Source organism: Cydia strobilella, chromosome 7 (genome assembly GCF_947568885.1).
Source record: "Cydia strobilella chromosome 7, ilCydStro3.1, whole genome shotgun sequence".
In the NCBI taxonomy this organism is placed as follows: domain Eukaryota; kingdom Metazoa; phylum Arthropoda; class Insecta; order Lepidoptera; family Tortricidae; genus Cydia; species Cydia strobilella.
The window spans coordinates 7,669,592-7,683,137 of NC_086047.1; the positions used below are offsets into that span (position 1 = coordinate 7,669,592).

The window sequence follows — 13,546 nt, forward strand, 5'->3', positions numbered from 1 at the left end:
GTCCAAGAGTCTGGACACCATGGTACATATTTAGAACAGACACACTGTAGCAGGACTCGAATAATCTCAAAAATATGTTATTGATGAGACGGTTGCTAGTCTGGCACGCCACCTGCGTCGATACACTAGCCCCGTCCCATCTCCCCCAAGAACTTCGACCAAGACTGGGGCGGCTGCCGAGGCGGCTGAAGGCAAAAAGTTCGCTAAGTACCGAGGTCTCAGCCCACAATACCACTTTGTGGCATTTGGTGTCGAGACACTCGGGCCGTGGGGTCCAAGCGCAAAAGTTATTTTTAAAGAACTAAGCAAAAAGCTCGTCGACGCACCTGGTGACCAGAGAGCTGGCGGCTTTCTCTCGCAGCGCATAAGTATTGCCATTCGGCGAGGGAATGCTGCCAGCATCTTTGGCACAATGCCGCGGGGGCCTTACTTAGATGTTTTTTTTATTTAAATTAGTTTTTATAAAATAAAACTATGAAAACGGATTATATCGCGTATATTGAATTTATAATATATGCCGACGTTTCGAACCCTTTACAGCGTTCGTGGTCAACGGGTGACTAAGGAAAAATTACAAAGTGCAAAAATACCCACATACTAAAATAATGAACAATCATAGACTATAAACTTTAAGGCTGGTTGTACATGCAAAATCGGTTCATAAAGCTAGTTATACACTACAATTATTTTCAAGTAAAGATATATATATATATATACGCGATAAAAACTACGCCGGCTCCAACCCTACACCACGGACCCGAGAAGATTTAATTCCCTCCTAAATTGTATGAGGGTATCCCAATATGGGACCGGCAACAAACTCGGCGTCTCGGGTCCGTGGTGTAGGGTTGGAGCCGGCGTAGTTTTTATCGCGTATATATATATATATATCTTTATGAAATAAAACTATGAAAACGGATTATATCGCGTATATTGAATTTATAATACATCCCGACGTTTCGAACTCTTTACAGCGTTCGTGGTCAACGGGTGACACCGACCGGGTAACCGAAGATAATATTATATATATCTTTACTTGAAAATAATTGTAGTGTATAACTAGCCTTATGAACCGATTTTGCATGTACAACCAGCCTTAAAGTTTATAGTCTATGATTGTTCATTATTTTAGTATGTGGGTATTTTTGCACTTTGTAAGTTTTCCTCAGTCACCCGTTGACCACGAACGCTGTAAAGGGTTCGAAACGTCGGGATGTATTATAAATTCAATATACGCGATATAATCCGTTTTCATAGTTTTATTTCATGAGTAACTATCGCGGTAACCGAAGACAATATTAGTTTTTATAATTTTTATTATTTATAAATTGTTATTCTTAGTTAGTTTTAGTTTTATGTTATAATACATACAAGTTGTACGAGAAATGAATAAATTTTTATTGCTAGACATATTGACCGGGATATAGACAGTGATTACCTTTTGTATTGTTTATGAGCTCCCAATATTTCGACGCAGTTACATGCATCTTGTTCACGGGTAACTGAAGATAGCGGGTGGGTGTCAAAGTTGTGTAGACCGCGCTCGGTCTACCCTCATTCTTGCGCGTCGGCTGCGTTCGCTTTCAAAGTTACCATCGGTCGCATTCACACGAGTGCGACCGATGGTAACGGTGAACAAGATGCATGTAACTGCGTCGTAATATCGGGAGCTCATAAACATTACAAAAGGTAATCACGGTCTATATCCCGATCAATACAAGTCTAGTGAAACTAACCGTGAATTATTCAAAACTCTTAAATTTTTATTGATTAGATGCTCATTTGATTTGATACAAGCTGTGCAGCTTTACTAGCTTACATGGTTATAAATAATAAGTACGTATGAGAGTAATTTCTAAACATTATTAAATATAAATAAATGTACCAATAACGCTGCAAATTACTGTAGGACGGTGTAGGTTAACCATAACATGAATCGTTGAAAATGAATAAAAGAAACTAAACTAGGAAATTTTCTCATGATATCCTATGATTTACGTCATACGACATCATTTATTTAACTCTCTAATATACTAATGACTAAATATTTATTTGTAACATGAACATATATAGACATTGCAAGTAAATATGACCGTTCTACAAACATTCATGAATAAATTTCATTATAACAGTTTCCTTAACTAATTTACACTTTACCTTATAACACTAATCTTATAAATACGTATACAATGTCGTGTAAATGTATTAAAACTATTAAAGTCATTATTTACTCGATTCAAGTGCAACTAGAGCTGGATCTGGTCTATCATCATTGTCTTCCTGATTCCACGCAGATGAAGTCGCGGGCAAAAGCTAGTATCGAATAAATAAGACTATGAAATTGAATTACCTATTTATAATACGCATTTACGGCGTGACAATATAATAAAAAAGTATAACGCCTGATGTTGTCTACATAATTTTTACATTTATGGTCATTTTAATATTTTATTAAAGAAAATATAATCTGCATCTAATAACAAATTTTAGTTCAGAATTCCATAGGTAATAAATACATGTCTTTGGATTATACTTAAAAAATGTGTAGTTTTTAACGTATTACGCAACTACATAGTATTTACAAGAAACTCGTTCGAGGAGATCCCAGTATTGCTCTAACCGGTCGTAACAACATAATTATCGAAAAACCAGATAACGCTTTGCAATTGAAGCCGATTTTGATGTTTCATTATAATAGCCTAATATATTTGATATTGCGAAACGATACCGGTTTCAAATCAAGTCGCTAATTATCAGAGAAATTTATTGATGTTAATATTATTCCATAATAATCTTGAATTATTATACAGATCAAATTGAATACTAAGAATTTCACAAAAAGATCGTCAAATATATATATTTTTAGTGTTCCGTGCAAAACTACCACTAACTAATTCACATGACTAAGGATAGAACGGCATATAGGCATAAGGTCGCCAACCTCTGGGATAGAGAAGGCACTTGAAGAAGAAGAAGTGCAAAACTTTATTTTGACAAACGGAACGCTTATGGGATCACTTCGGTCTTGCAAATCAGTTAAATGCGTTTTTCTCAGAGACCGTTTGACGTAGATCTACCTAAAATTTGGAACAGTTATAGCAATTACCACCACTAGTATTGTAAATAAGTTAAACCCGCTTATTTCTTATTTTAGGGGGAAATTTAGGGGGTTGAGGGGTAACCAGATTTTTTATTTCATTTGTAAGAAGGGTACCATTAGAAAACTTGCAAAAAATTGAGTCGATGGACTGATTTTGACTTCATTTTAGACTGCAGTAGTTTCGATAAAAAATGCATTTAAAGTTGCAAGTTTTCATACGCAAATATTCGCCTCTGTATGGTTGATCTTAAAAAAGCAACCTCATTCGAATAGAAATGTTTAAACTTGGAACGGGATTTTTCACATATTTAAGTCATTTAGTAAATTTGTTTGTGGAATTTTATGTGCATAGAGTTACTAAATCGTAGATAGCTAGATAAATTAATTTAGTATTTTTTTAATAGTGTTGATGATTTCAAATTTTGACTATGACTGACAGTTCAGGATCTGATTAGTCAAGTTACTGTCGAGTTAATAAACCTGGATAAGGGTTGTGTGATGGACAGATAGGAACATTCTGAACTGACCGAACAATTATCAGTATAATGGCCTTTATTTAAATCTATAACACGTCTGCAGCTCTATAAAGTGACAGTCGTTAGAGGGGAGAATGATCGTTTAAATATGATCATGTCTATTGTTGAAAATTTTCCAAATTAGACTTATTGGAATTTTTAAAGGAATTTAATACTACGAGTTAAGTGATTTAGATTGTGGTTAAAGATTGTGCACGTGCTCGAATCACGAAACCACTAATTTCGTACTTTAATGTAGGTTATTAACTTTTAAAATAGTTGTAAAGTACTTTAAATAAGTACTATATTGTTACACGTTCCTACTTACTATGTAATCTTTATCATACAACATATTCAGTCTCTTAGACAACATACTCAGGTATAAAAAGTGCTTCTGTGAGGAATAAATGTAACTTTATTGTACTTAGTCTATATTGATCCGGTCAATAACGCCTTTACATTTTCGAACAAACTAGGCCTATTTAGGTAGACCAAATCAGTAATAAATTTATAAATCGTCAAAAAACAAATAAACACATTTTTAAAATTACACACAGCCCTACAGGCTTAAATGCGTCAAGCGATAGCTTTAAACTTGTATTTTACTTTTATGGTTTTTAAAATTGAGAATGTTTGTTAATAAAATAGGTACCTGGTGTGAACTTTACTCCGAACCACACGGACATGGGCATGATGCCGTGGTGGATCACGTGTAACTTGGATACGTGGTCAAACTTCTTTCGCATCACGAAGAAAATCTGTAACAAGCGTCGAGTTCAAATTATGGACACCGTCCGTCTAAAAATATCTTGGTATGAAACCGGTCAGCGGTCAAGAATGAAATTCCAGGCATTCTGGTTATTTTATAATCTATAAATAAAGTGTAATTTACATTCTCAATTTATTTGAAAAGGGCCGTACCGTGCCTGTTGCGCGTGTTGCGAATCTGGGACTTTTATATGAGAAAGATATTTTAATTGAACTTCTTTGTCAAGTTCTTTGTCTAATTCTGTTATAATACAAAATATCTATTGGAAGGCTGAAGTTAAATGTGAACTGATATAATTAGTTTAAGGTAAGATAGAGCTCAAAGAACGTAGTATATTTCCGTGAATAAAACTCAAATATTCGAAAACATCTCATTTACGACTACGATTCATAGAAGCTAGGCGAGGCGAAGCGTACGTAAAGGAAGCCAACAAATTCTCACCTACAATATTAATCAGACTCATAGACTTATGCAAATGCTGCGGTGTGACCATAAAGGTTGCGGAAATAAACATAATCGCCAACAAGTTGCCTTGGTGTTGGTGCACCTTGGCAGTGTTAAGTAATTTATAACTTTTACAAGTCTAACAAAAACTATTTAAAAAAATGCACTAGTATATAAATTTTCACCTCAGCAGCTCGAACAAGCCTACTTTTCTTTTTTTTTTTCTTGCGAGTTTTCTCACTCCAGGAAGTGAAACAAAGTAGCTTTTTAATTTAGTGAAAGCCATGAACTGCCACTTCATACTTCTATTACAATTTTTTTTTTGTTTCTCTGTATTATTCTGTGTAATTCGAAATACATTTTAACCTTTAATATGTTCTCACTACTGAGGTGAAAAATTATATGTGCAACACGAGAGCAAAATTATTTTACATCTCGTGTTTTTCAGTCTTTCGTTTTCTCGGGACTCAAAATAAACACTAGCAAGAAAAACCAACTTTCCTCTCTTGTTGCACAAATAACTATTTCTAATTTGTTTCCAAATCCTTCAAATAATATGAATATACTCGTAACGTCTGTATAACTAGGGAATAGATCAATTATATTTATTAAATATTTTGTTTGTGATATTTTTAGTGACCACTAATTTGTAAATTATAAATACAATTATAGATTAAGATTAAGAATAAATAAAAAAATAATTTGAAACATGTATTATAATTGTATTATAAATGTACATATTAATAATAATAATTATTATAGATACAATTATATACGAAAGAAAATTAACCGCTGTCTGTTCCCAAGGTTGCGAACGAAGAAGACGTTGCTTCCCCCAGCCCTGGGCCTCGATACTTAACTTTTTTTTTCGTTGGTACCTATATAATGTTTCAGTTTATATAATGTATGTATTGCTAATTTAAATAAGTTACATAATGTCCAAGTCAATTTTATAATGTTACAACTTATAATAGTTATCAACATATCACACTTAAATAGTAGAATACTTACAGTATCGAAAAACTCCGTGAATTTAGAAAAGTAGTACCACCAACATCCGGACGCTGTCTGTAAACAACCAATGTATGTTATCATTAAAATATATCATTTACTAGCTGATGCCCGCGACTTCGTACGCGTGGATTTGTATGTTGGTGGTTATATATTCATAATCATAATCATAATATATTTATTGTGACTATAGGTAAAAAAATGTTGAGTACATGTACTCAACATAAAACTTAGAGACAAGAAGAGATGCTCAGAAATAAGAAACACAACTAAAGTGATAGATGCACTCGACCACTCAAGATCCTTAAAATGGAAGTGGGCAGGCCACTTAGCCAGATTAGAAGACCAGAGATGGACCAAAGTGGTGACAGAATGGCATAGACCTCATGGAAAAAGACACAGAGGGAGACCAAATACCAGGTGGATAGATGATATTGTCCCAATAGCTGGACAAAGTTGGATGAAGAAAGCACAAAACAGAACACATTGGAAAAAGTTGGAGGAGGCCTATATCCAGAAGGGGTCCTTAAATTAAAAAATAAATATAAGTAAAATGAATTGTAACTACATGTATACTTAAGGAATAAAAGGCTCTATTATTATTATTATATGTAAAAAAAAAACAAAAAAAAAATTTAAATTTTAAATGAGCATAGAACATTATGCAGCAATGATATCAGTAGGGACGGTAAATCATTTGTTAATAATTATACAGCGCATGAAATTTGTCTTTCACAAAGTACGAAGTTTCAAGCCCCTAACTGAAAAAAAAAATGTTTTCGATAACTCAACACTTAGATTTTCAAGTCCACTATTTAAAAAAAAAAAAATTAAAAAAAAAATGCAAACTTTATTAATACAAACTTTTCAAACACGGTGCAATCAGTTTTCGTCTATTTTAATATAATGCCCTTTTACCAAGTTTCATGTTCCTAGCTTAAACGAAAACTTGTACTACATATTTAAACTTACATCCCCTTTTTAACTTCTCAAACGCCGGAACGTGGATCCAATTAATAATTAGAGTTCAATACCTACTAACGTGGATCCGCGTTCCGGCATTCGAGAGGTTAACACTCTTAGGGGTAGAATTATTAAGAACGTTGAAATATCTTTTTTGTAATATTATACAATGCCTTGCTAAGAAGTTTCAATAAGCATTTGTAATGGATTCAAACTTTCATCCCCTTTTTAACCCTTTTAGGTTATGAATATTTAAAAACGCTTAAATTACTTTTCTTGTATTCTAATAATATGCCTTTATACAAAGACTCAAGTCCTGTACTCAAAAAAAGGTTTGAGCTCCATACAATCTTTCAACCTCTTTTTTACCACCTTGGGGGATGAATTTTCAAAAATGCTGAAATAAGTTTTCTTCCCTTTTAATTAAATACCTTTCTACGAAGTTTCAAGTACCTAGCTTAAAATAAAATTAGGAACTCTACAAATTTTCTACCCCTTTTTAACCACTTTACGGGATGAATTTTTAAAAACGCTAAAATCAGTTTACTACTCTTTTAATGACATACCTTTTTACGAAGTTTTTAATTCCTAGCTTAAAATAAAATTTGAACCCTATACAAACTTTCAAACCCTTTTCAACCCCTTTAAGGAATGAATTTTTAAAATCGCTGAAATTCCTTTTCTTCTATGCTAATAATATACCTTTATACAGAGATTCCAGTCCCGCACTCAATAAAATGAATAAATGTTTGATCTCCATACAAACTTTCAACCCCCTTTTCATTACCTTAGGGGATGAATTTATAAAAAACGCTGAAATTAGTTTTCTTGTATTTTAATAATATATCTTTTAACGAAGTTTCACATTGCTAGCTTAAAATAAAACTTGAACCCCATACAAACTTTGAACCCCCATTTCGCCCCCTTGGGGGATGAATTTTGAAAAACCCCTTCTTAGTGGATACTAACGTTATAAGAACTACCCAATGTGAAAAATGCAGCTCTCTAGGTCCAACGGTTTGGGCTGGGCGTTGCTTTAAGTGAGTCAGTCAGTCAGGACTTTTACGTTTATATATATAGATTAGGGTTCCGTACCCAAAGGGTAAAAACGGGACCCTTTTACTAAGACTCCGCTGTCAGTCTGTCTGTCCGTCTGTCACCAGGCTGTATCTCACGACCCGTGACAGCTAGACAGTTGAAATTTTCACGGATGATGTATTTCTGTTGCCGCTATAACAACAAATACTAAAAACAGAATAAAATAAATAGTAGACAAACGAGATTTATTTGACGTTTTTTTGCGTAATGGTACGGAACCCTTCGTGCGCGAGCCCGACTCGCACTTGGCCGGTTTTCTATTTTATTTAACTAAAATAACAATTTCGCTTGTACATATAATTAATTCATAAATAACTTCCTAATGAACAAATTGAAACATGAGGAAATGAACATATTAATTTTCGTCAAACATACGTAGGTATTGCTTCGTTTATTAAGCCTTAGAAAGGACTCCGTAGAACTAAGCATGAGGATTTTTTGGGGCAATGAATACGGAAAAGAAGCAGTTTACCGAAAAACCTGATGACGTTTTTACCAAAATATTTTTTTTCTATAGGTACGTTTATACGTTTTATCCAAACAAACATCACGTCGGCTCAAATGGGTTTTACAAACTACTTACGTTACTAAGCAAATACAAGTTCCCACAACCAAATGTGTTAATCAAAAGTAAGTAACTGTCGTGTAGGACCTTTTCTTACACTTTTCGACTGATGCTATATTAGGCAGATATGAAGTCCGCCTTTGATGCTCATCAGGACAGTGTATGTATGTAAATTTGCAATTTGCGAGTTATTTAATTACGTCTGTTTAACTACTCTATGAAGAAGTGTGAAACGATTACACGTTTACACGAGTTAAACGAGAATAAGCTTTAATTTATATCATTTACACTCGAAATAAGATGTCGTTTATATTTTTTATCACATACACTTATAAGGACAAGTTCTTCTTCTTGCTCGTGTAGAGGGATCAAACTTCTTAAACTAAATTTTTGTCTGCCAATGTTTTGCCACTTCTAGCCCTCGGGGTGTGGCCCTCAGGAGATCTTAATAATAACATAAGGACAAGTGTAAAATGATTACATGAGTAAAACGAGAATAATAAAGCCTTTTTTTATATGATTTACTACCTGAATGAAAATAAATATAAATTTTTCTACTCCAACACTCTTACTCTGTAGATCAAATGACTGCCAGTGAGATTGAAAATATTGAAATCGACTTCATAAGAAGTACGGCGCGCGGGGCCCCGGTGCGGCGCAGTGTTCTTATAGGATCCTAACAGTGTTCTTTTCTTACGTTTTTAGGAACATTCATTCATACAATATTATGTAACGGTTTTTTTTTATTCTGACTTCTAGGCAAAGATCTACAAACAATTATTTACTTTGATTTTATTTATAATTTTTGATGTTTGCTGTGTCTGAGAAAAAACGGTACATAACTGGTCTTAAAATTATCGTTTTGTAATTTCGGCCCTTGAATTATAAGAACCCTTATTATTATTATTTTTTATTTATTGATAATGGGAAACAAACAGCGAAAAATGACACATATAGATAATTACACTTAAATACATACATAAGCCAAAACAGTTTCCACTACTGAAATTAGATAAGTATGGTTGCTCAGACAAGACTTGTTTGTTAAACTATCTCTAGATCTAGTGCTAAAGAACTAAACAATGCGAATTTAAAACCACAAACGTGACATGCATAACTATAACTTAATTTTACAATAGTAAACTATCAAAATCAATTATATTATTTGCCCTAATAGTAGCAGAGTAATATATTATATTATTTGTTCATTTGCTCTTAATTGTACATACCTGTTGCACAATAGTACATTATGATACAAGTGTGCTAAGTTGGTCATTACACACGAGGCGATATTATGCGCGCGAGCTGTAAGCGAGTGCGCAATAAGAAAGCCGATGTGTGTAATGACCAATGCACACGCGTTTCATACGACGTATTTCAACATACTTGCGAGAAAAAAAATTTTAATAGTTAAAACAGTTAGTATTGTGTGTTGCATCTGTCATACTGCCGGCCGCCCCTCGCCCCGGCCAAGGGCGGCGCGGCGGGCGGGCCGGCCGGGCTGCGCACCGCGCAGGCGGTCGGGCGCGCCGGTGCCCGCCAGTCTGACCAATTAAAGAAGGCTCCCTTTCCATGCATAGTATTAGCAATCAGTTACCTTCTTAACTCAGTCGGATAATATAATGAAAAAGCACGAGTGGAATAATACATTGAAAGAGCACGCGTGTTTAATATCTAGGATTATGAGCCAAAAATCGGTGGAATAAAAACGTCGTTTTGAGCAAGTGTGTTGAAAAATACTATTGTATAACCATCATTATTGGTGATGCGTTCATAGCAAACCAAGGACGTACAAATATCTTTAACCTTAATGTTAATCACAGCTAATAAATAATTTGTAAGCATTTTTTTTGCATAATTATTTACTTGCAGCTCACGTGCTAAGTTTTAAATAAATCATGCTAAATGTTAAACACCGCTATTACCCATTCACAATCTTCAAGGGCTCATTACTGTTTCCGTAATCCGTATAACCGACAGCTCACCAACAATGTGTAGATTCACGCCTACTCTGTAGCGATTCTATCGAGTTTTCCGGTTATAAACTTCATCAAATTTACTGGTGATGTTTTGCAGCATATATTAGCCGGTCACTTGATCATTGTTAATGTCAATAACGCATAGGTACGAATTTGAAGACGAACCAACCTGTCGTGTTACTCCCGATTCGCTATTATAACGTAGCCGACAATAGACCTCTTACTCTAATACTTTTTTTTATCTTATTTCTCTTATGTAACTGTAAATGAATAAGAGTTTTTTCCTTCAGACAAGTGGCTAATCTTACAGGAAAAGATAGTGGAAATACTAATAAGCAAAATAGGTGTATAATGACAATGTATGTCATTATCACTAAGCTTAGAACAAATTTAAAAGTGGAAAAATTACTGCCTTGGTGGCTGAGTTGGCAGTGCGCTGGAGTATCGATCCACAGGCCGTGAGTTCAAGTCTCACCCAAGGCAGTAGTTCTTCCGCTTTTAAATTTATTCTTAGCTTAATAGTATCGTTCGCAGACGTTTCTGCTTGTCGAAAATTAATGTCTGTCATTATCCACCTATTTTGTCTGTCAATTTGGGTATACATATTTACAATATCCTATATCCTTTCAAAATAATATAACTTTAAACCCACTTTTACGCATAAGCTGCGAAAACTGGACGTCCGAATCAATTAAATTTCAAACTATATTCGGAGTAAGGTAACAATAAATTTTTAACAGTTATGAACTTATTGATTGACACTTATAGGCATATATGAAGCTAAAGGCTATAGCTAAACGGTAAGTAAGTAGATGTTAGCTTCATCTATATAAGTGTCAATTCATAACTGTCGTCAATCAATTGTTGCGTTACTCCGACTATACGGTCGGTATGTATTAGCTAACGTCTTCTAAGTACCTATTATTTGCGTAATACTCACTGCTAATTAAGCATAAAATAGGTATGTAAAGCGTCGGCTAACAAACATGACAATGAGAGTTTATATGACTCAAATCCGAGTGGACAGAAAGCTTGGGCCTGAACTAAGACTAACCTGAATTAATTAACACAGAAAAGTAACTGTAGTGTAGGTACCTAAGATTTCAATTGATCTCATTGAGTATTAAATAATAAATAATAATGCTTACCCTCATTGCCAATGGTGACCGTGAGTAGTCTACAGGCTGGCATCGGAAACTATGCGTCGTGAACCATCCACTGGCTATGCTCTGTCACGGGAAAAATATGCAACTATTTATTAATCACATACTCACATCAAATAGCCTTGACTACATGTAACTTATCAAGTTACATGTACAATCTTATGTTAAGATCTAGGTGCAAAATAAATTTAAACGTTTAGGTACGAAATATGTCTGTAAAATTGTAAACATAAGCCCAATACATTATTTACTTATTTTAAATAATGGCTAACCATTCGAATGTCATTTGAGACGTTTCAATCTCAAAGTCTAGGTGCCGCTGAACTCACACCGCAAACAGCGGCAGTAGTAAACTAAATGCAAAGATTCATTCATTGTCTGAATAAGATGAGTAACGTCTAAACAAGTAAAAATTTGACGATTCTTGTGTCGATTAGGTACTACAAAACATATGACGCTGTGCAGCGCCACTAATTATAGGCTGTCACACTCGGGATCACGATTTGTTTTTAGACTTTATTCTTAGGTATTAGTATGTAAATATTTTTATTTTATATAGGTAAATTAACGATTAAACCCCCTTATTTATAAAACATCAATATTTTACTAACCTTTGTTTTGTCTCTTTCTAACAAACAGAAATAATGTCAAGATAGGACGGATAGGGAAACACATTACAGGCAGGTTTGACAAACGTTTATGAATAATGCCATAAAAATATTAACCTTTAATCGTAAAGCCACTGGGCTAGTGCTTAATAAAATATCTTTTATTTATATTTACGTTCTAAACAGCATCGGAGTCATCGGACATGCAACTTAGGTAGGTACCTGTACCTACATATAAGTATACTTAAGGTCAGTGCGACCACATTATAACTATAAAAATAATTACCTCCTGAAATAACCAGATACTGAAGAGCACTTGAAATAAATTGTACCATATAAGCACTTGTTTGAGTTCATACGGCTTTCTGTTTTCCATAATTTTTGGCCCCGCTACCTGTAAACAAATAAAACTATAAAAATTACATGAATCACTGTTTAGTTTTTTTTATCGAGAATTAAGTTGTTGTTTCCACTGCATTCCTAGCGTGATCACAGTAGTTTGTATGAAACCTGTTTTTCGCTCCTTACTTTTATAATAATTAAAAACACGAAAAAAATCAAACGGTCGGGCATAACTATGACTAAAATACGTAAAATTCTGTAAAAATATTTTCCATAATGTCAATATTCAGAAAGGAAAATGAGGACTACTTTTGTATGGAGATTCGATCATCCCCTTTCCTCTTAAGAGTCCCCGGCAAGCTCGGCCGAATTTCACCTTTCCATACAAAGGGAGTTTCGTTCTCGTTTTAAAATTACGTGTTAGATTGTAATAGACCAAAAAATCATGACGATCCACCTCAATGTATCTCTATCGCATATGTCTTTATGTTTACATAAAAAGGAAAAAGTATCCCAATCTGGTAAATGCCATAATTTCAATTTTAAAAATAAAAATAATGTGCGTAGCACGTACAAAGTCAAGTTTCGGCCACTTATAGTGTTAATAAATATGTTAATAACATGGCATTTAAAGTATTTAACAAGTTAAATCCAGACATAAAGAATTGTAAAGATTTTAGAATATTTGACAAAAAAGTAAATGACTACTTTACTAATACGGCCAGTATTACACAATTAATGAATTTTTCGCGAATGCACTTAACTAATTACTCTCGACATTATTGTAATGATTTTTTTAACTTAGTCCTATTGAATGACATGTGCGTACCTATAATTTTAATATGCATAACTTACATACATAACCTTAGATTAAGCAATTTTAGCATGTAAGTACTGTAGAGTATATTGTATAACTATATTTGCATGTACTTATACGTGAAAGCAAATAAATGATCTGATTCTGATTTTGGTTCTAAAACTTTGCACAT

The 13,546-nt window shown here is 33.9% G+C and overlaps 2 protein-coding genes across 2 annotated transcripts in view; both read right to left on the reverse strand.

The window, feature by feature from the left end:
- LOC134743114 (very long chain fatty acid elongase 7) overlaps positions 1-13,546 on the reverse strand; it is a 37,365-nt gene that overhangs the window by 2,050 nt on the left and 21,769 nt on the right. Inside the window, exons 3-6 of the mRNA XM_063676447.1 lie at positions 12,502-12,609; positions 11,593-11,673; positions 5,840-5,896; positions 4,268-4,373 (exon numbers count right to left, since the gene is read on the reverse strand). Of these exons, the coding sequence (XP_063532517.1) occupies positions 4,268-4,373; positions 5,840-5,896; positions 11,593-11,673; positions 12,502-12,609 (352 nt within the window). The remainder of the gene's footprint in view (positions 1-4,267; positions 4,374-5,839; positions 5,897-11,592; positions 11,674-12,501; positions 12,610-13,546) is intronic.
- LOC134743136 (adult-specific cuticular protein ACP-20-like) overlaps positions 7,793-13,546 on the reverse strand; it is a 294,612-nt gene continuing 288,858 nt past the window's right edge. The window contains exon 5 of the transcript XR_010127992.1: positions 7,793-7,803. The gene's annotated coding sequence lies outside the window, so the exon portion shown is untranslated. The remainder of the gene's footprint in view (positions 7,804-13,546) is intronic.